At 39.3% G+C, this 24,724-nt stretch overlaps 1 protein-coding gene and 1 long non-coding RNA gene across 4 annotated transcripts; one reads left to right on the top strand and one right to left on the bottom strand.

Moving 5' to 3' along the window:
- Positions 1-432: 432 nt before the first annotated feature.
- On the bottom strand, positions 433-1,256 carry LOC143209174 (uncharacterized). The gene is made up of 3 exons (XR_013009058.1): positions 1,091-1,256; positions 744-1,033; positions 433-624 (listed from the first exon to the last, which is right to left on the bottom strand). It is a non-coding gene; the product is annotated as an uncharacterized LOC143209174 (long non-coding RNA).
- A 9,513-nt stretch (positions 1,257-10,769) lies between these two features.
- Positions 10,770-19,795, top strand: LOC143219485 (nose resistant to fluoxetine protein 6-like). 3 transcript variants are annotated; one of them, XR_013011368.1, is made up of 14 exons: positions 10,770-10,986; positions 11,963-12,207; positions 12,672-12,865; positions 13,283-13,404; positions 13,830-14,072; positions 14,519-14,726; positions 14,801-14,966; positions 15,246-15,325; positions 15,666-15,761; positions 15,847-15,976; positions 17,014-17,188; positions 17,353-17,495; positions 17,568-18,088; positions 18,886-19,788. XR_013011368.1 is itself a non-coding variant. In XM_076445448.1 (13 exons), the coding sequence occupies exons 1-13, from the start codon at positions 10,770-10,772 to the stop codon at positions 17,691-17,693; spliced, it is 2,145 nt and encodes a 714-aa protein (XP_076301563.1). In that variant the 3' UTR covers positions 17,694-19,795. The 3 variants fall into 3 exon arrangements, 2 of the variants coding, with proteins under 2 accessions (XP_076301563.1, XP_076301595.1); XM_076445448.1 differs by having other exon boundaries at positions 17,568-19,795; XM_076445480.1 differs by lacking the exons at positions 17,568-18,088; positions 18,886-19,788 and having other exon boundaries at positions 17,014-17,166; positions 17,353-17,493.
- The last annotated feature ends 4,929 nt before the right edge of the window (positions 19,796-24,724 follow it).

The raw sequence follows: 24,724 nt of genomic DNA, 5'->3' as shown, positions 1-24,724 counted from the left end.
GACTTCATTGCGGAGCCATAGACAGCCATACTCGGATGACCGGCGAACTTTGGATATCACCGTATCGGTTATACATATTTTCGCGTACGTGAATGTTATAATGTATTCCCGGCGCGAGAAAAAGAAGTATCTCCTTTAGAATCCGCTGGCCCAGTTTCTGTCTGTCCGCGAGCTCATTTGAAATTCCTATTTTCCGTCCGGACGTTTGAGTTATTCAACCTTGAACTTTATTGCATCGAAAGTGATAGACGGCCCCGGTGCAAACTGGACCCCCCTGGCTAATTGGTATTCGAAACCGGGATCGTTAATAATCCTCGTCCCGTGTTTTACAGAACTCGGGCGCACGGCCCACTGTATACCTACGACCAACGCGTTAAATAAATATCAAACCAAACCTCCGATGCCTGTGCAACATTGCATATTGTATGTACAAATGAATAAAAATTCAACACATTTCCTCGCTCTCATTCTTTCATTTTTATATTGATATCACACATCAGGTACAATACAATTAACCTCGAGCAACAACGAAGCTGTCGACGTGTAATTTGTTATCGGCTTTCGTCGAGCTGTGCACAATGTCCGTCCCGTTCTTCTGACCCACTATTCGACCTTTAATCGCACCTACAGGATGCGTCTCTTCGATTAAAATTTTCTAAAAGTTACCGTGGTCCATGCTCGGTGGCTCATGGTTCATGGTTTATGTTCTTTAAACTTTCTGTTTATTATCACTAAGAACTTACTTGTTAACGAAGCCAAGAGACTCTCTCTTGGAGCATTCTTCACCCATACCATCTTTAGAGCGTTCCTAGTGGGCGAGGCTTTGTTGCCCTCGGCTTTAATAGAGCCAAAACAGCCTTCCACGAGACAATCTTCATCTACATCTAATTTAGAGTGTAGTTGGTGGTTGTAGCTCAACTTTTCTCTATTTTAACGGAGCCAGAGCAATCCTCCATATTTCACATTGTCCCCAATAGACTTGGCTTCTTTGCTCTTCATTCTAAAGCAGCCAGAGCATTGCCCCATGGCTTCCCTAACCAGTGGCGTAACTATTAGATACTGATCAAGCCAGCAAGACTTGTCATCTCACCTTCTCACATTGACAATGAAGTAAACGAAGCAACAGGTACCTATCGATGTTGACATCTTACAGCATCACTCTGCGTTGCGCTGACTGTAATATGCGATCGTAAATCGATCATTCTTTTACGAGTTTCGTTTTATCGTAAACAAGTCTCCGGTTTCGAAACCTCGTAATTGTTCAACGCTTATGATTACAACGTCCAAGGACGAGTTCTATCTCCTACAAGAATAAATTCAAATGAAAATAGTTAGTCGTCCGCAAGGTGTTAACGCTTAAATTGTCCCTTCGTCGCAGTGTTTTTATTTGCGGATCCTCGCGAACCGGAAACGTCGTCTAATTGAAACCAGAAATTATACGCTTGCGATTCGACCTGGAAGAGCATGGAACACCGTTTCGTCGTGTGCAAGCTGAATTTCGTTTGGACACCTAAAAAAGACATCCAATCATTTACAGAGCCCAATGTTGGATTTTTCCAAGATGCATATTTCCGTATTTTTAAATATTTAAACATTCCGTATCCCCGCCGCCAGATTTACGCGTGTCAAAAGGCCAAAGCCTATGCCTTAATTTTTTTGCGCTCAGACGTTGCCATATATATTATTTGCCGTACTTTTTGCCCAGTCGCTCTTCGACGTGATTCAGCTTTCTGGAAGCATAACTCATACTGTTAGCATTTGCGTAGCGGATCGTCTCGAGCGTGAAGCTTCGCGACTCGGATCTGTTCAAGATCTAGCCCGAAATCCGAACATCAATTGATTCTTCACCGGAAAACGTGGATCAAACGATAAGTTGTCCTGATCCTTGAACAGGTCCGGTCTGATCCCTTGGATCGGTTTTGGGTTTTTGCATTTAAAAATGCATATTTTAAAGAGTATCATATTATTATTAGTTTCCTGCGTGATGTGGCGCCGCTTAAACAACAATAAACTAGTGCAAACTGTGTACAGTGTGACTTCAGCGACACTTTTTTTCCGTAAGACTTGAATACAAATTCGCACGTCAACTATACTGCTGTGAAACACCATACTGCAAATACAGAATGTCTGTGGACGAGGAGCAACCCCGCGGGAAGACTGCAACATGGGATCGCGTACTCGTGACACATCACGTTTTGCATCCGCCGGCGGACGATCGTCGTCACTACTTAAATATTGTATAACTACTGATTGAGCGGAAAGATACGACATACCTCGCCTAGTTGACCGTTGCTCCGCGCGCACGACTTCTTTTTCTTTCATCTCCACACGCAAAACGGTTTTTGCACAGAAAAATCCGCGGATTGCTTTGTTTCCGTACCAGTGCTCGCGGAAACTACAGATTGACATTTAGCCTCTTCAGGGATAAATTCTAACAAGTTCAGCGACGAATCCATTGCAATTATAAATGTACTTCACGAAATTGAACAGCAGTATTAACTGAAAAAGCTAGAAATGCATATAATTGTGAATGCGTTAATAAAAGTGACGTCACGTTACCTCTAGAACAGGCCTGGCCACATTAAATTGTGCGGCCCGCCGGGCGATTTTATATTTCTATTGAAACTTTTGTCTGAAACATTTTTTCAAGAAATGTCATTTTATGTCCTTTATGTAACCTTCAAAATGAGTCTTGGCGAAATAATGTTTTCATGATCTGTGTCATATAGCCCAATTTTTTTATTCAAGCAATGCACTTTAATCAATAAAATATTTTCCACTTCATTCGATGAACTTTTGCCATCTTTCTGACATCTTTCTGGATTATGCCAAGGGCAGATAGGGAAACATTATTTCGCAAAGATTCATTTTGAAGGACATAAAATGACATTTTCTGAAATAATGTTTCAGACAAAAGTTTCTTGTTTTTTCGCATAGGATCCGAATCCATAATAAAAAATACCATGTTCTATTTGAAAAATATAACTACCGGTCTCAATCACCTATTTCCGGCCGAAACAGAAAGTTAAAAATGTCACCATTTGGTAGAGCGCATCTGATTTATAAAAGAAACACTTTGAATTTTTGAAAATGACCTATTTTATAGATAATACATGGGTGGTACGGGTGGTCTGGGACACCCTGTATATTGAAGTAAAGAGAGGCTTTTGTGTTTCCCGTTGGAACCAAAAGTGGTGTCTCTCCGTCTTTAATCATTGTTTAAACATGTTTAAACAATCATAATGTATTAATATTGGATATCACTGTATTCGGGAAAGTCTACAGAATCTTTTGCTGCAATGAACAATTCAATATCTTTTATAATAACATTACACCATTGGTTTAAAGTTGAAAAAATGTATCGGAATCAGCGCAAAAAACTCTATAAGAAGGACCCAGCAGTAGTTGTAGAACAAATTTGGTGTTGGACAGTGTTATCAGTATAATTTTGAATAGGGGCACGGTGATCCCGACAGTCAACTTAAGAGTCAAAGTATTCGTCAGAGTCTAAGATTAATGTAAATATTACAGAAAAGCAAAATACTCGGCTGGACCATGAGCGTGCTGTTTAACTGCTCAATACTGTTCGGAGGTGTGGAAAGAAATATGCCGATGTACATAATTATTATCTACACCGCTATTGGCAGAACTTTATGGGGCGTTAGCATATCGTGGCTAATAGTCGCGTGTATAACAAACAACGCTGGTAATTAAGCTCTTCTTTCTCTTTATACTAGGTTTACCGAACCGTAAATTTCATAAAAATAACGAGATTGTGTCTCAAAATTTTTAGCCATTTTTTTAAAGACAATACATAGCTAAAGATATAAATTCGTAGACTAATTCATCATGGATGTAATCAAAATTAAAAATATTAGTCCGCGTCCCGTAAACCTACTGCTAACAACATAACATTCTTCGATCTTCAAATTTTTCTTCATTCTTGATCGCAGGTATCGTCAACCAGATTCTGTCGTTCAAACTGTGGATACCATTGGGCAGACTAACATTCTGCGCTTACCTCTTGAATGCATTGATTATAAGCTCGGTGAACTTGCATAATTTTTACCCGCAGTACTTTGACATGCTGGCAATGGTCAGTAGTAACATAATCGAAGAACTGACTAATTGAACGAATCGAAAATTATAATTCATTCCACTTTCTCAGAGTATCATGGCCGTCGGATACACGGTGATCACTTACGTCTGCAGCATGGTGCTCTCATTGGTCGCGGAGGCGCCTGCCATAAACGTGCTCAAGATTCTGTCGAATCCGAACAGGAGGATGAAATGAGTACGTACAGATACAATTATCCTAAATTAGTGGGCTATTCCAGTCCCTTCGCTATCATGGTTGAAACATGTCGTTTTCTTCGCACTAGAATTACCAATCTCGTTAAAATGATTAATTAATAAGATCTTCTCTTTTACAATTCGTGAACTTATAGAAATATTTTCATGAGAAATCTTTTAGTATACTTTTTTATTCAAGTGCATGTTATCATAAAATCCTATGAAATCGGAATAAATTCAGTCCAGTTATTATTATAAAGGAATATACAACAGTCCCGTTTAGTCTGTTTAAACCTTTTCCTTTATAATTACTTTCTCACGGAACTTTTAAACAATCTTCGGTCTGATTAAAATGATACAGAAACATGGCATAATTCGTGTTTGTACCTATAACTAGACAGCGGATTTTATAAATTTATGGCAAAAAGATTAGAAGGATTTAAAAATGCTATTATATTATTTTCAAGCTATTAAACATATTGAGAAAGAAAATAAATTTCTATTTCACTCTCGTTTGTTGCAATTTAGGTGGAAAATGTTTATGTTGCATTAAGATCCGCTGTCTACTTATTGTCTCTTGTTACTTCTACTAAATTAGAGAAACATTTGAATAAGCGACTGAGATCCAAACTATGATTTGATGTCGTTTCACTCAGCAAAAATGGCAGAAAAATATAAAGAAAATACTTGAAAATGTTAAAAGTTCCGTCACTAGATCAATATGCGCTGGCAATATCTCGTTCCGAGTAGCGAAGGCGACAAGCTTACCGTATGATCTCCTTTTGTTGGAAATATCAGACACCTTCCTCAGCGCGTGCAGATGTATGTGGTGAGTGAGCGAGTGCGCATATGCGTATGTGCATGGCGGGATCGGCGCGCCGAGTGAAGGATGTAAGAAAAGAATCGTCAGATCGAGTTCAATCGGAATTAAAAGTAAAACCAGTACAATTACTAATTTGAGTTATGCGAGTTATAAAGTTTATATAATACATTCAACGTTTAATAATTGTTAACCTTGTACATATTGTATACAAAATATATATTGTCATTCAAACATATAGAACAACCAAAGTTCATATTCCAACACTTTTTTTGCAGGAGTCGGCGCGTATTCCCTTCATTCTACGACGTTTGGGATGGAGGACAGGCCCTTAAAGAGTGGCTTGCGCAACATTCCTAAATGTTCTGCGTTCTCATTCCTTTTCATTGATCAACGAGCGTTTTGCACAGAGCCGTTGGTTCGGACGAGAAGAGGAGAGATGAGAAGGAGGAGAAGGAAGTGTGGCGGGGGGGGGGGGCACGTTTTACAATGAACTTCAGATTGTTAAAAGAAGGACGGGCGAATTGCGTGTCACGACTCGCAACTATGAGTGAACCGGAGAATGTATCCTGACCGGTGCCGATTGAGTCAGCGATCGGTTCGTTCGGGAGGCTTGCTCGCGTCGATCCTCCGGTAGAGAAAAATCTCCTAATTTGTCATTTTGCCACTAGGAAATTGCGACGATGATCCCTTAAGCTAGGTCTAGATTCCACCTCTAGTCTAGCTGGTCCATCTAGGTTACCACTTAATTTAAACACAAAGATCTTGCTTCAGATCCTAGGTTAGAGGTTGAACACTCTTGCTACACTTTAACAATTCTTTGATATCAGTGTCCTTCCTTTGTTCTATGTTTATACAGTGAATTTGTGACTTCATTGCGGAGCCATAGACAGCCATACTCGGATGACCGGCGAACTTTGGATATCACCGTATCGGTTATTTATTTTCGCGTACGTGAATGTTATAATGTGTTCCCGTCTGTCCGCGAGCTCATTTGAAATTCCTATTTTCCGTGCGGACGTTTTAGTTATTCAACCTTGAACGTTGTTCCAACGATAGAGATAGACGGCCCCGGTGCGAACTGGACTCTCTGGTTAATTGGATTTCGAAACCGGGATCGTTAATAATCCTCATCCCCTATTTTACAGAACTCGAACGCACGGCCCACCGTATATCTACGACCTACGCGTTAAATAAATATCAAACCAAACCTCCGATGCCTGTGCAACATTGTATATTCTATGTACAAATTAAAGAAAATTCAACACATTTTCTCTCTCGCATTCTTTCACTTTTCCCAAGTAGCCACGTACGTCCCTAAAACGTACGTTTCAGGACCAGTTCACGTCCGAACGTCCTACGTCCATTCTGCGTACGTTTTAGGGACGTACGTGGCTACACGTGGCTACTTGGGTTATATTGATATAAAATTACAGCTGCAAATAAAAGAGTACAAAAAGTGTCCGTCGTTTTTCATCTTAAATTGGTCATTTATTGCGAAAGCACGGTACATTATGTTTTATTCAAAGTATTGTCCATCGCTGGTCACTACTTTTTCCCATCTTCCTGGCAGCATCCGGATACCGCGTCGGAAGAACGCTTCATCTTTGGACGCTATCCATGAATCGACCACGATCCATGATTCACCTTGGCCCTAGTGCCAGAGCTCGTCTACGAGGCCCGCGAGCCCCGGTAGTCGCCGAGGACAACGATGCTGGACGAGGCAATCGTCGAGGAACGGGACGAACACTGGGACGCGATCGCATCTCGTGCTTTTTTGACGTCCAGCCACACCGGAAGCTTTTCTACTCCTCCTATCGTTCTCCGTTTTGCGCAGCTCTGCACCCCATCGGGTCACCTTACAATTTCTGGTTGCACATTGTCGTCGTCGTCGGTCGCGCTCAAGTTTTTCGCTGCATCCCGTATCCCCCTTTTTTAGTTACTGATCGCGTTTCTTATTAACAATCTCGAAGTTCGAACTCGAATCGAAAGCTGTTGGTTTTTGGGAAGAAAGGTAATTTTATAATAAAGAAAACAGGCAGATATCTTTTAAACGATATTTATGTAGATGCTCAGACTTCAGAAGTTAGGTTTAGACTGATGATGGTCCTGAGCTTGCCGGTACATTTTATACCAAAACACGAGTCATTGTCGTCATGCGGATTCAAAGGGCCGCCGCTCTATCACTGTTTGTAAATCTAAGATATCGCAGAGATTAATGTAATAGGACCGGCAGAGATGGTCCCTGGAATGTTTAAAACAATGGTTCTCGGAACAGTATTCATTTCTGTATCATGACGTCACATATCGACACCCAAAGATATGGTTCCCTGAATATATATGTATACAATAGTTCTAGGAACAGATAAACGACGTCATATATCAATAAAAGCTTCAGCTGGTCGAAAGCTCAATGCCGGCGGTGAACGTGGTCCACCGGAAACTGCTACACTTTAGCTACCTGGAGACTATTTAGAGTTTAGAGGATCATTGACACGTTGACTGCTGGGTTGGATGTAGATTAAAAACACGGTTTTGTGGAGATATGTTAGCTTTTTGTGTGGAGAGACTTGGCTGAGGTCGTGTAGCATTTATTTATTAGGAATAGGTACAATGTGGACCCTTTCCGCTAATTTTTTGATATTGAAACAACGTAGCAGAAGAGTGTTACAGTTACAGTCAGTATAGGCAGTCATCGTGTAACGTTTGCTGGTTTAGGAACAAAACAGCTATGGCTATTGAAAGATTGATTAAAAATCTTTATTAGTAGATTCTAAGGAAGCAACTTCGGATGTTGTCAAATTCTCGAAGCGTGAAAATAACAAAGAGCGAGAAACGCCAAACATAAAAGTTGGTGCCTCGTCTTCAAAATCTGCGGACAATTTAGAAAATAATTAAGCGATCAAGTTCGAACAAAGCTCATACGATTCGTTACAAGTTTGACTAGATAATGCACTAACGATATTCATAATTTTTTTATGTATAACATTTTTTTTAAACAGAGTAAAGTCAATCTTCCTGGCTGAAGGGGTCATTTTTCTCCAAAACGCTAATTTGATCGTATTATGGCCACAAAATAAATGAACGAATGTAACTAAAAAAAACATATTCTTATAGCTTAAAGATGCATCTATACATCCCCTGAAAATTGATTCCCATAGTGTTAGTAGTTTTCTAGAAAATAATCCATAAAGATTGCTTATTTCCGAACGATTCGATCTCAGCATCTACGTAAAATATTATAAATCATTATGGTGAGTTGAAAATAATTATAATACATTCATGTCTCTAAATTCTCAAGACATCAATTAGTAACTTCTAAATACATCTGGTCTCTTGTAAGTAAGAGTGGGAAAATTTATTCAAGTTTTAGAATTTCATTATAGAGATAAATAATAATTAAATAATGGGTATTCAAAATTTCGTTGTACATATGTATATTGATTAATCTGCACATTGGTTCTTGCATCGATCCTGATCTATTGTAGAACCCCAATCCGGGACCACCGGCCACTGCGGAAAATGGCGAGCAGTGCAACATAAAACACGAATTCATGTAATCATTATGATTAGACTGCGCATTAATAATTCTGATAAAGCGAAAACAGTGTAAGAATATTCTTAATGCATAAAATCTACAGACTAGCAGAGTAGCGGATGTAGGGGAGAGTCGTGCAGTACCGACCGGCGTACCGTACCGACCAAAATTAGTTTATGACTTTCCAGGTCAAATGGCTACACTTCCTTTAAGAAAACAAATGAATATAACTATTGTGGGTAATATGTTTCGTTGCTACATTGTTCATTCGATTTTTTTCGCAGTTCTGGCACATTTAGAGTGAGCGTTGATATTTCGAGTGTTGAGAGTTATTTTCTAGATCTGATAATTTGTTTCTCAGGTAAGTAAACGACTTTGTTGAATTATGTATATTATATCTAGTCTATTAAGTATAATTAACGGGCCCTGTTTTGGAATTTTCTTTGTATATTATGTATACCACAACCTAAAATGTATAATAAAATCTACTAAATACGTAATGGTCGGTACTGGACGACACAATTCTTTGTTTCCTTCAAATTCTAATATCTTTATTCTTACAAATAATGAATACTAATTATTAAATTTCACAAAATTAATTTCTGCCCTTTTATTAAGTTCCCTTTGTGTTACAAATTCCTTTTTTTAATTTTAATTTTTACCGATTCTAGTCCACTTAATAACAAGAAAACTTAGAGCGGTAGGTACTGCACGACTCTCCCCTACAATAGTAAAATTGTCGTCATCAATGGCAAGACATAGGATCCAAATAGAGATGCATAAAATCCGCAGCCCAGTAATAACATCCGCCAATTTCTACGATTTGAATAAAAATCGTCTGAGTGGAGTCCACGCGCAGCAGAAGTGAAACTTCTTGCTTGTTGGGTGAAGATAGAGATGAATTATTAGTATGCATATTATTAGTAGCGCACGGTTTTTTCGTGTTGAATACGAAACTGTCATAAATAAATAAATAATTATTAGTATGCATATTATTAGTGATACGGTTCTTTCGTGATGAATGCGAAATTGTCATACAAAAATAACGTCAAACGAAAAATTCTGTCGCTGCAGCATTTTATTCTTTGCGATATATACCAAAATGTTCGCTATCATTCTAATTGTAAGATCGTCGGTTGTCCAAGCGGTTAAAAAGTTGGACTTAGCAAGCGGTAGACCAACGGGGTTCGATCCCGTCGGGGTCTAAGAAAGTTCTTTCTCTATTAAAAATTATAGTTACACTCGACTTCCGTAACACTCGACTTCCGCGTAACGCTAGAAAATTGTAACCCCATCAGCAAAGAAGTTTCATTTAAAAAAAAAACTTCAATGTGATTCACAACTGAAGAGTATGGTGATAGAAATAGTACATAAATCTATATTTAATTTTTGCAGTGATCTCCGCAAAAATTCTCGACAAGCCTCCGACGAAATTCTCCAGAAACGCATGAAGTAACTGATAAAATCATAGCAAAAATAGCACCGCGTTACTCCCGAGTAACCAGGTAGCAAAATTCAATGGTGGATTTGGTTTGCGAAAGGGTAAGTTACCTGATCAAAGTGACTAGTATGGTGCAGGAAAGTGTCTGTATGGTATCGCAAAATCATTAACAGTTCGGTAGATGACTGGAAATGGTATCGACAATCGTCGTCGAGAACCGTCTCGTCGCCTGTGTGGTGGGAAACGATTCCGCGGCTCAACTTCAAAGGTACGACGCCGATGACTACGCAGCCCATGAGGACGAGTTGCTTTCGGTCGTGCATACTATCGGCATATCTACTTGGTCGCCGTATGCTCATGTAAATAAATTGTGACTCTCTCTGCGGATACGGTCTGTCTGTTCGGGATCGCGGTAAGGTGATCGTCGAGATCCTAGGATCCACGGGAGAGATCATCGCGCGGCTAAGCGTTGGTTTTCGGGTCGGTTTACAACCCGATCGCCGGCAACGAATCGGCAGTGCTACTCGGTACGCGAAACCGTCAGCTTCGGACAAATTCCAGAAAAAGCGGGCGGCAGGTTACACGCGGCAACGATCCACGTTTATACCGTTAAATGCTGTAAAGTTGTTGTTATCAGTGAGCAACACATCTATCAGTGATCCGCCGACAGAGGCGATATGATTTCCTACACGAAGGTGGTGCTGTTGGCGGCTTTATGGGCGCGGGGTTGTTTCTCGAGCATGGCTGTCGAGCCTAATCGTGAGGCTATGAGGGAGACCATGCCCCTGTATACGGTCCTCAGCAACCTGGAACTGTTGAACAACACGCAGTGTAGAGAGGAGTTGCAATCGCTGCGGGAAGCCGTGGACCACAACGTCCTGTGGGGCATGAGACGTTAGTAGAAGAATTTTCCATCGAATAGTTTGGATATCGCCTAATCCTCTTTTGGTGGAGTCTAAGAGTCGGGCGATGTTAGTAGAAGAATTTCCACGCTTTTCTTTCGCGTTCGTTTCTGTAGGGGTTTAATCATCTTCGGGGTTGTTTGATTCCGATTAATTGGGGCACACGCGTTGGAAGTAGAGAACCGCGAGGAAACTCCGTAACCAAACGAAACGAGACGAATGCGCGGCTTGCGCTACGCTTGCCACGCGGGGCTGTGTGTAGCGATTACGCGACGATCCTCTCGATCGTCGGATTTTTCGCGCGGCCACGCAGCGCCGCGGCAACCCCGCCATCGAAATCGATCGTTTCGCGACTTTCTTCACATTACCCAAGAAACTAGTCTCGTAGGAAGCTCGGAAACTACGAGTCGGATCAATGCCGACTCGATTTCCCGAGCTCGATTGTGTTTGTTTCGCGATCGCCGATGATTAATGTAGCCATCCCCTCGAGATCTCGCCAGCGGGGTATGGTTTATTCGGTAGCGGTGGGAAGAAGGATGTAGAATGTGATGGAAATAACAGCGATTTGCTGTGTAGCGAAAGTAAGGTAGCTGCTAACTGGCTGACTAATGAAATGATTTGTGTGAAAATCGTTCTGGTTAAAGTTAGAAAATTAGAGACGTTCTCCAAGACAAATTTCAAAAAAGGTTAAAAACAATTAGCAGAAGAGTGGGAAACATTCTTTGTCAAACTTGATTCGGATGAATGGAATAATAAGGAACAACATAGCAGCAACATGTCAAAAACTCAGGGAACGAAAGTCAGTTAATTCAAGAAATAACGTTAATGTATTCGAGTGCAAGGTACAATTTTTTATTTAGCTGAGAAATAATGAAACCACTGAGACAAACATAAGAGACATCGTCAGGCTAGGTTATTCACCTTGGGATTGTGCACGTCGACTCACTATGAATTGATTTTTTATGTAGTTTTGGATGTTAGTGGACATCCCGGCTCCGGATTTACTCACGGGAATAATTTCTGGCCGGGTAGTCGGATGGGTTGCGTTTACATACATTATAAGAGGAACATCCCCGTGTCATTGAAGCACATGAGGAACGTGTCGCAGTATCGCGACCCAAATACCGAGTTCCCGCCGTATCCTGTGCAATATTATATCGCGAGGTTCGTGCATAATAGCACGCAGCAGTACCATTTGGGAATGAAGGGCCAGGTATGATTCATTTCTGTTATTGTTGGCTTTCGTTGCATTAATAGTTTCATTTGCGAGAATCAATGTTAAAACAAAATAATTCATTCATGCGAAAACAGAGTGTAATACTTGCACTTATCAATCAATCAAAAAGGGTCCATCCACCGTTTATCTAAAATCTATTAATAGTCCTCTGAGGCCCTGTGCTAAATCTAAAAGAATCTCCGAAATCTTCCCAAAGACGTTAGATTTCATAACTTGCTGGTTTCGCGACGTAAAATCGTGAATGAAATTAAAGGAGTCTGATACGACAAAATAAATAAAACAAATATTCCAGAATACAAGTATTAGAATTGAAATCATTCAAATTAATAACTCGCTAGGTAAACAGCATTTCCAACACCCAGCCGCCTCGACGCTGAAACGTCGTCGTCGCCTATAAACTTACGGGGTGATCTGTATCACTCGGCATCGTTGTATTTTAGGACAACATGGTGATGGGAATGTGTCTGCCATCATCCTGCACAGTTGACGAGTTATCAGTAATCATAGAGAAGATCTTCCGTGATAGGACTCTCCTAATTGGGCAACTATACTCCGCAGACTTTAAGTTGGTCGAGGTCTCCGATCTGACAGATGATCACCAGTGGCTGCTGAGCGGCCAGAAGATCCTAGCGATGTAGGTAGCTAAACATAATCGATCCTCTTCCCATGATCATCGACAACAAATCGATAGACCATTTCAGAAAAATTCGTAACTTGTTACTCTGATCTACAGACGGCGGATTTGATTGAAAAAAGCATGAAATGAATTTAATATTATTGGTATATTATTTAGAACCTGCTAAAATTATTAAGAGATGAAATAAATTTGTATGTAGCTCCTTTTTCTTGAAATTGATACAGATCATTTTTATTTTACATAAAAACTTACGATTTACTCATTTGTATATTAAATCGGTAATGTCACGTTTGGTGTCGTTGAGTAACCCGAAATTTAAGAGCACATTCTCGCCCCTGACGGAAATTATCGCCTCTTGCATATTAATCGAGGCACTCCGAAGATATTGACATTTCGTGATTCGTTTACTCGCAGGCTTTGGTTGTTGCTGTCCCTTGGCGTGGTGATCGTCGCCACCGTGTACGACGTCATGTTTTACCAAAAACGACTGATGAAGAAGCGGGACTTCCTCATGCTCCAGAATGATAACACTGTCGGTGAGTACGAGCACGGGGATTTTGGATCGCGCGTGATCGAAAGATCAAAATTCATGTCAATCAATCACTCCTATTCCCTTGATCTTTCGTCAAAATTTAGGAAACATCGAATAGAACGCGGAATTTGACTTGTAGACTGTGGATTTTGTGCATCTGTGACATTCAAAAGACATTAGAGACACAAAAATTATTTTAAAAAGTACTTCAGTTTTATTTTTCATTTCAGTCGCTTACGCAATTGTAATTGTAATGCATCAATGTGAAGAACATTTTTATTGAACTTAGCAATCCGCAGTCAGTTTAAAATTCAAAGCCAGACGTACAATTTTTGGATCGAAGCATTTAGTTATATAAAATTACAGAAGTAAGTAAGATTTTCATCTCGTTTTGAACATGATCGGAAAACTATGATTGAATGCACAAAGAATTGATGAACGACGTGGAAGCGAAGCGCGAACCGGAACCGGAAAGTGTCTGCTTGGACGAGCATAAGCCAGAGAGTATGGCAGCGAAGATTCTCATGTGCTTTTCTGCGTACACGAACGCAAAACAAATTTTCACGTTCGAAATTGGAGCGGACTCGCTGCCAGCATTACACGGCATCAAGTCCATAAGCATGCTGTGGATCATTTTCGTGCACACCGCTTACTATTCCAACAATTACATGGGTAAGGGAGTCTCTAACAATTAATAAACTGTTTTACAATAATTCCCTAATCGGGCAAAATTCTTGAACTGCTTTTCGATACTGCTCAATAATTAATTTCTGTTCCCCACAGTGCACTTAGAAACTTTGTTTAATATTTATTTAGTGTTCTACGTGTTGAAATTTTACACATTTTTCTATATTCCTAGGCTTAGTATATACCGATTACATAGATTGAATAAACTCAAAACAGTGAAAACATTTGAAGTTAAATTTCTAAATTTGTGAAATTTTTAATTTTTACAATGAAATAAAAAATTTTTTAATTTAAAAATTTGCAATCTATTACTAAACCTGTGTTACGGGTAACACGTGCCCCCTTTTCCCCGACCTAATCGTCGCTTAGAAGGAATAATCGCCGAGAGAGAGAGAGAGAGAGAGAGAGAGAGAGAGAATTTTCGATTTTAGTTAATGTATCGTTGGGCGTGATCGTCATGGACGGGTTCCTTACTAAAATAATCAGCAACGCGACCTATTCTGTGGACACGTTCCTTTGCGTAAGCGGGTTCCTGATGAGTTCCATCTATCTGAAGGTGATGCATAAAGAAAATCGGACGTTGACACTCGGAATACGCATGGTGCAGCTGATTCAACAGACCATCAAACGATTCATTAGGTAAATGCATCTTGCGATCAAGATCCCTGAAATCATCGGATTTGAATTGTCTTTCTAAACCATTGCCTTTTTAGACTCACGCCAGCGTATCTGATCGTGATATTGATCGCAATACTGAACTATACTTATTATGAAAAGACTTCGACGTATCAGATATTCGAGTCCCCGAGTTACTATTGTTCGAAATACTGGTGGAGGAACCTGCTCTACATCAACAACTTCTACTCGTGGGATGAACTGGTACTGAACACATTACTTATCTCGAAATAATTTATTTTTCATTGCAATTGACCTCGAACGACCTTGGGCGACCGTGAACGTCAGGGTTATCACAATAACTTTATTGTAAACGGATCTTCGGACTTCAGTTTTGATATATAACAATAATTTTTTTAGAAAAATTCCATTTAGTTTAAATTACGAGGAAAATAGTAAATGTTCCTTTTCACAACGTTTTTGTTCGGGTTTGCATCGAAAGTTTGTGAACAGGATTATTTGCACGGTATGTCGTTGTTTCAGTGCCTCAGCTGGAGTTGGTACATCGGCAATGATATGCAGTTCTTCATCTACGGTACCATCCTGCTGATGCTGTACTCTTGGTAAGCAACCCTATTCTTTGTCTGGTTCATAGTTTCCCAAAATCGAAATATTGCACATGTAATAGACAACAGAAATAATTTACCCAAAGGGATGCAGACAAAAGATTTACAATTGGAGACTATGATTTAACACTAGGTTTACGGATCAAAATAATGACAATGTGTCTATCCAAAATTTTATCAATTTTTTAAATAATATACACCGAAAGAAATATTAGAAGTATGCATGTAAATCTAGCATTAAAAAACATTGGGAAAGTATGGTCTAGACTCTAGAGTGGACGATGTTTGAACGATTTTAAACCGGGAAGATAAATCCTCGTTCGGTGAACTGTTCCAGGCGGTCTTACATCGGCTTGAGTTTGGGCGCTGTAACGTTGATCTCGTGTATACTATTGAATGGATACTTAGCGTACGAGCTCGATTATGTGCCCACGTAAGTATCTCTGAAGTACTCTCTCCTCGTCCAGCAGCGTTTACTTAGTAACAAATTCTACAATTGTCTTTCTGTTTCTTTTTAGGGTGGACGATACACACAGAACGTTGACGGCGTTGTACATGCGACCATGGCTCAGGATTGGACCATTCCTTGTTGGAATGTTCACCGCGACCATTATCGACAAGATGAATTACAAATTGAATCTTACAACGGTAAAAACATTTTTTTCTACAGTCTAATAAGTATATACACTCACCGACATTTCTATAAAGTCACTGTGTTTTGTGCCCGTGCGAAGTCAATACCGGCCGGTTCATGTACTTCTTCAAGGCCTGGTTTACGTTGTATTTTTGTCCAGAAGAATTTAAAAGTTGTTGCATACGTCTTGTTGTTACTGGGAGCTCCAATTGAGATCGAAATTGTGCTGCATTTTTCCTTTCCTTAGCTGCAGACCTCATTAATATTGAATGTTGTCTCTTTGACTATTTTTTATTACTACCTTTAAGATGATTTTTTCCGTAATTTTCACGTAAATTAATATAATTATTAATCACAGTATATGACCGATTAGTTTTCATAGCAATTGCGCGATTAGAGCAGCCCATATCTTTATAAGCATCGATTCATGCATTTTCTTCACTCGTTAGTACTTTTCCTCTCGGCATTCTCATACACGTGAATCAAATTATAACAAACAGGATTTCTGTGAGTTCTAAAACTAATACTTTTAGAATATTCGCACTTTTCCGTAGTTCTCTGCTCAGAATACAGAGAAACACTAATTGTAAGTGACTTTATAGAAACTTCGCACTTGTGTTCTGCACCACACAGAAAAAATCAAAACAAACGTAAATAGTAAACATAGCAGTCTATAGAGTACGCAGTCCCTCTATCCGAGTGTCTATAAGGCACAAGACCAGATACGATAAATCAACAACACTGGTGATATTTTTAAAATATCTATGAAAAAGAAGATGACTTTATAGAAATTTCGGCCACTGTATTACATGTGTATTTCAGAAAAATTGTACACAATTTTAGAATGTTCCAATTGCGACTTTTACCGAACTGGTAAATGGAAATCAGTTCTACATTTCAGAACAAAAAATGTATTAGGATAAAAATTTATCGAGATTACTGGATGTTAAATAATTATCAGTATAAATTTGAACAGGGGCACGATGATCCCGACAGTCAACTTAAGAGTCAAAGTATTCGTCAGAGTCTAAGATTAAGTTAAATATTCCAGAAAGGCAAAATACTCGGCTGGACCATGGGCGTGCTGTGCAACTGCTCAATTCTCTTTGGCGGTATGGAAAGAAACATGCCGATGCTCATGCGTATCATCTACACCGCCATGAGCAGAACATTTTGGGGCGTTGGCATATCGTGGCTGATAGTCGTGTGTATAACGAACAACGGAGGCAATTAAGCTCTTCTTTCTCTTAACACTAGGTTTACGAAACCGTAAATTTGATAGAAAAAACGAGTAATCATAAGTGAAAAATATTAGATCGCGTCCCGTAAACCTAGCGCTAACAGCATAACATTCTTCGATCTTCAAATTCTTCTTCTTTCATGATCGTAGGTATCGTGAACAAGATCCTGTCGTTCAAACTATGGATACCAATTAGCAGACTAACATTCGGCGCTTACCTCTTAAATCCATTGATCATAACCTCGGTGAACTTGTACAATTATCATCCGCACTACTTTGACGTGCTGTCAACGGTTAGTAGTAACATAATCGAAGAACTCATTAATTGTAAGAATCGAAAATTATAATTCATTCCACTTTCTCAGGCTAACATGGCCGTCGGATTTACGGTGATCACTTACGTCTGCAGCGTGGTGCTCTCATTGGTCGCGGAGTCGCCTGCCATAAACGTGTTCAGGATTCTGTCGAATCTGAACTGGAGGATGAAATGAGTACGTACAGATGCAATTATCCTAAATTAGTCCTTGTAATTAGGATAATTACATCCCTTTTACTCCGACACCCTAACCCAGACCGTTCTCACTCAGCGGATATTATACAATATTGTAACGACTACTCGTTATCGTCTCTGTGTATTATAAATGGTATTATAAACGATTCAGTTTTATTTTTTCTCGTACTGTCTTCTAGGCGGCCCCTCGAGGCCCGCGTTTTTCTGACTTATTGATTGTTGACGATTTGTCTGATGCTTACTTTGTGAGATGGACGCGAAACTACCATGTGCTGATAATAACACTTGGAAAATCAGAGCTTGGCGTCTTCTTTATTGGCACTTGCCCGATCTTCCTCGATCTTCATCCTTCGATCCTGGATCGTCTTACGGAAGGTGAGAAATGTTGTTTCGATCCTTAGCACCGCGAGTAGATTTTGGTGCCGTGAAATGTCAATTTTTAGGGTGAAGCTTTTAACAAACGAACACTTCGTTTTTGATCGATTTGCTCCTTTGTAGTGCAAATAGAAATAGCATTGATGCTATATCTGGCAGAAAATATTCGTCCAAATCAATTTTGTTCAGGATTAAATCGACTCGAATTGAATTGTTTGGATAAAACTATATTTATAAAAATATTATTACTAGACTGCGGATCTTTATGCATTTATGGCTTCAAAACATTTTTAAAGAGTGCTAGAAACTAAAAAATTCCAAGGAATTTAGTACGATTTATTTCAGATCTACAGAATACTGTCACTGAAAATAACATTTTACTACTTTCTTAAAATTTGCCTGCAAAAATTGAAAATCGCGTGAACATCCGCCGTCGAATTATTACATATCCACTTTAATATTATTATAAGAAATCAATCCTCGTTCGTGAACGATAAAACGTTGAATTTAGTTGACCAGAAACTGAGCGCGAGTTATTCGCTGCTACAGCCAAGCCAATGAATCAAGGTAAATCACAGAACAGATTTTGACCAGAAACTTGGCTCGAGTTAAGCACAGAATTACATCATCCATTGTATACGAATAGATTTAATAACAAACACTTGGTTCACACAATCGAATACCTTCTGGCAGAGATAGCAAACACTGGCAGTACATGTTCTGCACATTTGGTGGAATCAAGATATCAAGCAATGTCAAATGTCAACTAAATTACCTGGTGGTACTTTCGATTTCAGTTCCCTCGAAAGAAGTATCATCGCACACGTGAAATCTGTAGAACATTTTCGTGCGTGATCCCACAACGTTTAGGTTCACTTCCAGTGCGAAATGGGAATATTTTGAGACAGCTGCCCATGGTCCAGAATCAAGGATACCTCTCTCGACGAGCCTCGGAAAGTTTCCTATCTCTAATTTATGTACAGTTTCGAATCTATCCAAGCTCTTTATTTACGCAATTTCCGAAGCTAAGTTCATTATTCACGGTCGGTTCTAGCCTTGTTGAATCAACGATTCGACGCGTGGTCGAGCAAGATTACCAATCTATCAGCTAAATCGGATAATGGCTGTTGCGTGAATTTTATCAACCTATTTGGTAACATCTAACAGCTACTAAGGCCTCGAGGTGAAGAGCACCGCTATCTATTATCAAGCTCGTTAACGGTCCAATGTACAGAGTATATAAAAAGTAATGGTCATCCGTTCTAGGAGTGAATCTACACCTCTGGATCGGTGGACATTTGTAAGAGAAACTTGCCGCAAAATTGTTTATAACAAAGAAAATTCTTCCACTCATCCAGAAGAGAAATTTGTTTAAAAGAAGCCACATGTCGCAAAGAAATAGTTATTGAGATATAAGCTGTTAAAGTTTTAGCAAAATCTGATTGTCTGGAGTTATACGTATAGACAAAAGCCTACTATACATATACTAACAATAAGTCCACCCGATTGTGTCAATGAGACAGAACATAATCGTGTGCGTGCCTCGAGTCAAACGAAAAGGACATTCGTCGCTAATGGACTATCGTCTCCCTGCCCATTCGGACCATAAATTTGAAGTTGCAAAATATGAAAGAATACCTTATATTCATTTTTATATTCATATATTCATTTTTATACATAAGAATATTAGGCAGAAGTGCAGTATAGAGTGACATCTCCCAGGGTGGCGGGTGGTTGGGGCGTATGGTGTGGGGCGAGGGGGATAATAGGAAACTGAATGAATCGTTTTGAGGAAATGAACGGTTACCGAGATATAACCGTGGATAATAGTTTATAATTAAATAATCATTAGGGGTGTACGGGTACCCGAAATTTCGAGTACTCGCACACCCCTAATAATGATCCTCGAGGAAATCCCGTAGCTTGCATATTATAATATCCTAAATCCGCGATGAAAATTTTATAATGATACTAGACTACAAATATTATGCTTACAAAAATGCTTACCAATATTATGCATAAAAATAATATTTTGTATGAGAAACGCAGTCCAGTGACATTGCTCGCGATTTTATCAGCCCGTAAGGCGTCTCGGTAAATTCTAACGAGATATGTATCTATGTAGAGAGATGGAAATCTTAAACCGGCCTCTATAGTAGAAAAACACTGATTCATCAGAATCCTCGACTCCACATCATTCTAAGAAATCGGTTTTACCACTATTGTGCAAAACACGCAGCTCGATCGTCACCGACGACCTCTCCAGAAATGGTCGCCGGTTTCACTCCTCTTTTCTGGTCTTCTGCGACCTTTATCCCGGACACTGAACCTGGAAAGTTAGAAAGGAACCGAACTCGTGTACAAGCAATTAAAAAGACCGGACTATGTTCCGTCATTGGCTGTGTCTTCGTGCAGACTGTCACACGAACCAAATTGCAGAGACGACCGGACAAAAGATCGGTTCTCGTATTCCTTTTTTTTTGCGTGTCTCGTTTCTCCCCGAAACTCAATGATCTGGGCAAATCATTGTTTTATTTCTGCCCGTTTCGCGGAAACCGTTCTCGTGGCCATCGGGAAGTAGAAAGCAATTAGTTGGCACTCTTCATTTGCACTTCGCTGGCAGGACGACGCGACGCAAGGACGGGTCATGGGCAAAACAAAATCGTGGAACTTTTGACAGACTCGAGACAAGTTGATGGGACATAAGGTGATACACTACAGCTCAAACCCTGTGCAATAAGGGAAAAATAGCAGCTTGTAAAACTAGTCTCCATTGTTTTGTCCGACAAGAAAAAATTTATTAGAATCCGAGATTTATTCACTCTTTGTTCACTCACTCATTAATGCCGATGATTAATTCAATTGCAATGATAATTAGAATAATAGCTCGTCCGTTCGAGAATAATAGAATAATAGACCGTCGTTCGATAAAAGAATTCTCCAGCTTTGCTCTGCGTTTATGCATCACTTACGTTTTTTCTCAAGATGGTTGCACGCAATTATTGCAGCGTACAGCAGCTCGCAAAAGTTTCCTCACGCGTCGCCGAGGATTTTAATAGAATCGCGTTGATTAAGCACTCCGACAAGAAGATTTGCTGTTTTCGAATTTCAGTTGAACAGCTCGTAATCGTTTTAAGTCAAATCGGAGTTGAAAGATCTGCAAAAAGTGGAATGAACGAACTGTTATTCCGGCGTAATGTCGCTGTTACGAACTACTATACTCGAGGGCAGAGAATCACGTTTCTGGTACGTTGCAAACAACCCCGGCCAATAATTAACCTGTCGACGCAATACTTGCGTATCAATGACGTAATGTGATCTATCTGGATGGTTATGGTTTGTATATACGTGTTTGTCCGAAGACATCCGTTTGTCAACGTTCTCTTCGGTATCAGTTGATAATTCCCTTTGGCTTTTTACAAATTGATCTTCTTTTTCTTGACGTATTACGCGATCTATCCCTAAATATTTTATCCCTAAATATGTAAACATACCTGTAGACGCCAGGCAGGCATTTTCCTGCAGGGACTTTTGTTGGTGTTAGTATACCGCTAATATGATAATCCATCCTGATGGGAGGACTCGTTTGTTTCCTTGGACGACGAAAAAACGATTCACTAAGAAAACAAAAGATGGAAATTCAGCTATTTTCATTCAACATAGACAAGATAACATCTCTAAAGCGAAGAACAAGATTTAATGGTTAGAGAAAATGGTTAGCAGCTACAACATCAACAATTCTGTAAATAGGCTAATTGCACTTCAACTTCGGTCAGCAGCAATTCCCAATTTTGATTAGGAATTGCTGCTGACAACTTTAACAGAACAGGTTTCAAACGCAAACAGGTTTGCGACGACGTGTTCACCAAGTAATCATTATGAAAAAGATTGTAAAAATGAGTCGCTCTCATTCTAACCTGCTGGAAGACGCTATCGTGTATCCTTCTCGGTCAGTGTCTTACCATCGACAAATCAGAAGACCCTTATCCAGAATACATTACGACTGAAATCGTGTGTCCTTGTCCTACATTCATTTCATTTCAACGAATTTGACAAACACATTTAAACGCGTTCTACGAAAATTAATCGATGACATTTTACATCAGGTGTACAAATTAATTCGTAGCCCCTCCTTCGTGCATTTAGAAACGAATTTCGCCCTTTAACTGTGCGACTTTGCAATTACGAACACACACGACGACGACGCACAGTGGGAAATTTGGACCAAACTCGATTCAAAATCAAAGAACTTTCGATAGAAATGAGGTGGAGCGATGAAATTTCTTTTAAATTAAAGCTGAAACTTTGCAGAATATGGGAAAAATAGGTAGATTATGGTACGAACGCTTTTTGATGTTGAGAAAATTCGTTAAACATGTAGAATTTCAAGAAAATGTGGTTTCTCCAGTACCACACGCGGAAAAATTTGTTTTTAACATGCTATACATAGTATACATCATTTCCCGTAGATTTTTTCACGCTGATAAAAATAAGAATAAGGTATCACCAGAAGTTAACGAATTCGTTCATGAGATGTAAGTTAAAAACATTAAATACTTACCTTACTTCCTGTGTAAATGATAATATAATCGTGGAAAATAGATATCTAATTTAAATTACATTACAGTCACACATAGCCTACAAGGAGTGCCAGCGACAATCGCAGCGATACGTCGGGTGATAATTCGTCAAGTGATATACGTCAAATAAACGTTCAAATACTTCATTATGTTTAATTTTATTGCGTTTATTATGTATTAAAAATTATTACATTAGTTTTGCTCACAAAAATCGATTTCTTGCAAAATCCTGAGTTCGTAGACAAATTTTGGGACCAGATTTGAAATCAGCGTGAAAAGATCTACGGGAAATGATGTATAGCATGTTAAAAAAAAATGTTTTCTGCGCGTGGTACCGGAGAAACCACATTTTCTTGAAATTCTGCATGTTTAACGAATTTTCTCAACGTTAAAAAACGTTCGTTCCATAATCTCCTTATTTTTCCCATATTCTGCAAAGTTTCAGCTTTAATTTAAAAGAAATTTCATCGCTCTACCTTACTTCTATCGAAAGTTCTTTGATGTTGAATCGAGTTTGGTCCTTTCCCGCTGGGCGACGCGACGTAGTGAAAGGAAAGTAAAATTGTATATGTATGACAAAAATCCTAGCACAATCAACGTAATATAGTTTACACCAGTGAGTCATACGCCTAAGAATGAGTAAGTATTTGAAAGTATCAAGTGTAAGAGTAGCACTAGCTATTAAAATCGAGTAAATACAAAGCAGAGTATTTACTTGAAAAATTAACAAAAGGCTCCGCTCGGTTTTACGTATACCGCTGAAATTTTGGTGAGTTGAAAATAATATATTGATGTCTCTAAATTCTCGAAACATGTAATAGCGAAAGGAAGGAGTCATCAATTAGTAACTTCTAAATTCTTCTGGTCTCTTCTAAGAGTGGAAAAATACTCTTTGCATCTTGACGAGATGAAAAGATCGCCCGAAGACTAAAACATTTGGGACTTGGACGAATGGTATATTCCCCTATTAATAATGTATGGGTCTATTCGTGGAGCTACAACGGTTTGATCTTCCATAGCGTATAGCAACACGTAGAAATCGACAGTAAAGGTAACAGGCCAATCGTGAGCATAGCGGTTTCGTAAATTTGCATTTCTCAAGGCACGATTCGTCGAATTAGTCACGGGTCTTGTCTATTTGCTTAACAAATACATAGCATTGTCTCGGAGACGTCCAGTACGTTTTTCCCCATCGTCACAGTCCTCCCTCACTGTCAATCGCCACCTCCCATCGCTAATCATCGGTTCTACTGCTATCAGTTTCATTGTTTATTTATTGCACCATCCTGTGCTCGAGGGCAACAGAGGTTTATAATACTACGGCCTTGCGCCTGCAAAACTTTCGTTTCCTTATCTGCCACGAGACAAAACGGAAAACTAACAGTGACACTTGGCTTCTGCCTCTCGTTGACGGACGCGTGTACATACTACTACATACCGTTCGTTTGCTGTCAGAGTGACATAACTCAAAGCCATGGTTTGAGGAGGAGAAGTGCTGGAATGTTCGTAATTATTGCCACTCAGAAACCACGCGATATTTACATGGAAAAGATAGAAAAATATTGCACGAGTTAAATTATTTGTATAAAAATAGAACGAGTTAGAATGTTCCAAATGGTTTCATATAGAGCTAATCTCGCATTAAAGTAGCATAAGTGCAGTAGTTGGAAAGATGAGCTGATCTAACAATAAGTATACAACGCTTTACCCAAGTATTACATAGTTCTTAAGCACTCGAGTGGCGAATCTGCGGCACTACTAAAATTTGCTGTATGTACCATTATTCAAAATACTGTTAGCGCTATTAGAATTGTTTGTATATAGTAAATTAATAAACATTTAAATATTGAATGAGCTTCTAATACAAAGGGTTAGTTATGTAATTGTTGCAAATGTGGGATGTTTACAACAGCAACATAATTCGCACGGCGTAAGACTCGTTACTTTCGTTTTCGGTATAGTAACGCATTATCAAATAACAATTATTGAATTAGAAGATTAGAATTTCAAATACTCCGAGAAAAAAATCATAATTAATAAGCATTATACAACAGTC

This window comes from Lasioglossum baleicum, chromosome 1 (assembly GCF_051020765.1).
Source record: "Lasioglossum baleicum chromosome 1, iyLasBale1, whole genome shotgun sequence".
Taxonomy (NCBI): domain Eukaryota; kingdom Metazoa; phylum Arthropoda; class Insecta; order Hymenoptera; family Halictidae; genus Lasioglossum; species Lasioglossum baleicum.
The sequence above is the reverse complement of the archived record's forward strand: the minus strand, read 5'-3'. Positions and strand labels throughout refer to the sequence as shown.